General features: G+C 55.9%; 1 protein-coding gene across 1 annotated transcript in view; it reads right to left on the bottom strand.

The window, feature by feature from the left end:
* MPND (MPN domain containing) overlaps nucleotides 1-3398 on the bottom strand; it is a 25805-nt gene that overhangs the window by 11284 nt on the left and 11123 nt on the right. The window contains exons 2-5 of the mRNA XM_011967465.1: nucleotides 2624-2721; nucleotides 2332-2428; nucleotides 1711-1783; nucleotides 1558-1634 (exon numbers count right to left, since the gene is read on the bottom strand). Of these exons, the coding sequence (XP_011822855.1) occupies nucleotides 1558-1634; nucleotides 1711-1783; nucleotides 2332-2428; nucleotides 2624-2721 (345 nt within the window). The remainder of the gene's footprint in view (nucleotides 1-1557; nucleotides 1635-1710; nucleotides 1784-2331; nucleotides 2429-2623; nucleotides 2722-3398) is intronic.

The raw sequence follows: 3398 nt of genomic DNA, 5'->3' as shown, positions 1-3398 counted from the left end.
TCAAAACCATCCTGGCTAACACAGTGAAACCCCGTCTCTACTAAAAAATACAAAAAACTAGCCAGGCGAGGTGGTGGGCGCCTGTAGTCCCAGCTACTCAGGAGGCTGAGGCAGGAGAATGGTGTAAACCTGGGAGGCGGAGCTTGCAGTGAGCCGACGCCACTGCACTCCAGCCTGGGTGACAGAGCGAGACTCCGTCTCAAAAAAAAAAAAGAGAAAAAAAAAAAAGAATAGCAGCTGGCACTTAAAGTAGCCTTGAATAGATGAGGCCTGGCACTGAGCATTCAATATTGGCAGCCCTTCACTTTTTATTTTTTTAGATATAGGGACTTGCTCTGTCACCCAGGCTGGAATGCAGTGGCACCATCTCAGCTCACTGCAGCCTCAACCTCCTGGACTCAGTCTATCCTCCTGCCTCAGCCTCTCAAATAGATGGAGCATACCACCATGCCTGCTAATTTTTTTATCTTTTGTAGAGACGGGGTCTTGCTGTGGCCCCAGGCTGGTGTCGAACTCCTGGGCTCCAGCAAACCTCCTGCCTCAGCCTCCCTAAGTGATGGGATGCCAGGTGTGAACGCCTGGATCCGATGACCTTTCATCGAAGCCACTCATTATACAGACAAGGAAACCAAGGCTCTGAGAGGGGAGGGGGCTGGTGAGGTTTCAGCACCAGGGCTAGGAGATCCAAAAGCAGTGCTCTTAGGCTGGGCACGGTGGCTCACGCCTATAATCCCAGCACTTTGGGAGGCTGATGCGGGTGGATCACCAAAAGTCAGGAGTTCGAGACCAGCCTGGCTAACATGGTGATACCCTGTCTCAACTAAAAATACAAAAATTAGCTGGTCATGGTGGCGCACACCTGTAATCCTAGGTATTCAGGAGGCTGAAGCAGGAGGATCGCTTGAATCCAGAAGGTGGAGGTTGCAGTGAGCCAAGATCACACCCTGCACTCCATCCTGGGCGACAAAGCGAGACTGTCTCAAGGAAAAAAAAAAAAAAAAGGCCGCGTGCAGTGGCTCACACCTTTAATCCCAGCACTTTGGGAGGCTGAGGTGGACGGATCACAAGGTCAAGAGATTGAGACCATCCTGGCCGGGAGCAGTGGCTCACACATGTAATCCCAACACTTTGGGAGGCCAAGGTGGGTAGATCATGAGGTAAAGAGATCAAGACCATCCTGACCAACATGGTGAAACCCTGTCTCTACTAAAAATACAAAAAATTAGCCAAGTGTGATGCCACGCGCCTGTAGTCCCAGCTACTTGGGAGGCTGAGGCAGGAGAATTGCCTGAGCCCAGGAGGTGCAGGTGGCAGTGAGTCGACATCGCGCCACTGCACTCCAGCCTCAGTAACAGAGCAAGACTCCGTCTCAAACAACAAAACAACAAAAAACAGCAGTGTTCTTCACCCTTCACTGTGGGGTCCCAGGCTCAGAGGCAGGCATACTCACCTGCACACTTGCTGGCTGTTGACACTACCAGCCACTGGGCAGTTGCCAGGACAGCTATGTCCCTTCCCAACCCTCCCCAGAATGCCACCTCCCAGGCAGCCCCTCACCTCCTCTTCGATGGCAGCTGCAGTCTCTGCATCCCCAAGCCGACTCCGACAAGGGAAGGCTCTGAGCACCGTCAGCACTGTGGGGAGGGGCAGCTGTGACCCCGTGACCCCGGTCCCCCAACGCCCCCTGCCCACCTGGCCCTGGATACCCACTCTGACTGTTGATGTCCCAGCGGCCCCCCAGGTAACCCACGACCTCACTCCGCGTCAGGTGGCTGTGGAAGTCCTGGGGAAGGGAGGGACAGCAGAAGGCTCAGGCTGTGGCCCTGCCCCAATGCTGGAGCCAGCCTGTGCCCTCATTCTCTTTTTTTGAGACTTGAGTTTTGCTCTGTCACCCAGGTTGGAGGGCAGTGGCATGATCTCAGCTCACCACAAACCACCTCCCCAGTTCAAGTGATTCTCCTGTCTCAGCCTCCCAGGTAGCTGGGATTACAGGCATGCACCACCACGCCCAGCCAAGTTTTGTATGTTTAGTAGAGATGGGGTTTCAGTGTTGCTCAGGCTGGTCTCGAACTCCTGAGTTCAGGTGACCGGCTGCCTCAGCTTCCCCGAGTGCTGGGATTATAGGTGTGAGCCACCGCGCCTGGCCATGCACCCTCCTTCATACATTTATTGAGCACCCACAGTGTACCAGTAGCAAACAAAGCAGGTAAGGTCCCAGCTCTCATGGAGCTGATACGCAGGGGAGCCCTACCCGCTGCCCACTGACTGGGCTCCCCAGGCCCCTGCCCAGGTCTGGGAACCCGTTGCCCCTGGACAAGGTGGGCCACACACCAGCAGGAACAGCACGTTGCTGGAAACAGCCACATTGAACGGCTGGAACTTGTTGATGGCTGCAAAGGATGTTACTTCCACCAGGGTATGGGGGTTCCTGTAGGGGCCAGGAGGGTCACAATAGTCTCAGGAACCCCCAGGCTCTTCCCTCGCCCCCACGCTGACTCCCCCCACCCCACAGCTCTGAGGATCTGAGGCTCTGTCCCACCCCCCATCCCTGCCCTTGCTACCCTCAGACCAGCAAGAGATCCAGGTGAGCTGGGGCACGGGCAGAGCTTGAGGTGAGTCTGACCTGGCCGAGTCGCGGCTGCCCAGCATGCAGTAGCGGACCGGGACCCGGATCTTGCTGTCCACCCGCTTCCCTGGGGTTGTGGCCTCTGGGAGGAGAAAAAGGCAGGGTCAGTCCCTCCCCAGCCCAAGTTGGAACAAACTAGGTGGCCACTGGGTGTGGTGGTGCATGCCTATAATCCCAGTGCTGAAGCAGGAGGATCGCTTGAGCATGGGAGGTTGAGGCTGCAGTGAGCTGTGATCACACCACCGCACTCCAGCCTGGGTTACAGAGTGAGACTCCTGTCTACAAAAAAGAAATTTTTTTTCACTTGAAAGCTGAGGTAGGAGGATTGCTCAAGTCCAGGAGTTCAAGACCAGCCTGGACAAGATGATGAGCTCTCTGAAAAAAAGAAAAATACAGGCTGGGCGTGGTGGCTCACGCCTGTAATCCCAGCACTTTAGGAGGCCGAGGAGGGCGGACCACGAGGTCAGGAGATGGAGACCATCTTGGCTAACATGAACTAGCCCGGCGTGGTGGCGGGCATCTGTAGTCCCAGCTACTCGGGAGGCTGAGGCAGGAGAATGGGGTGAACCCGGGAGGCTGAGCTTGCAGTGAGCCAAGATTGTGCCACTGCACTCCAGCCTGGGTGACAGAGTAAGACTCCATCTCAAAAAAAAAAAAAAAAATGGCCGGGCGCGGTGGCTCAAGCCTGTAATCCCGGCACTTTGGGAGGCCGAGACGGGCGGATCACGAGGTCAGGAGATCGAGACCATCCTGGCTAACACGGTGAAACCCC

Source organism: Mandrillus leucophaeus, unplaced genomic scaffold (assembly GCF_000951045.1).
Source record: "Mandrillus leucophaeus isolate KB7577 unplaced genomic scaffold, Mleu.le_1.0 Scaffold8, whole genome shotgun sequence".
NCBI lineage: Eukaryota > Metazoa > Chordata > Mammalia > Primates > Cercopithecidae > Mandrillus > Mandrillus leucophaeus.
Note: the sequence above shows the minus strand (reverse complement) of the source record. Positions and strands in the feature narration are given on the sequence as shown.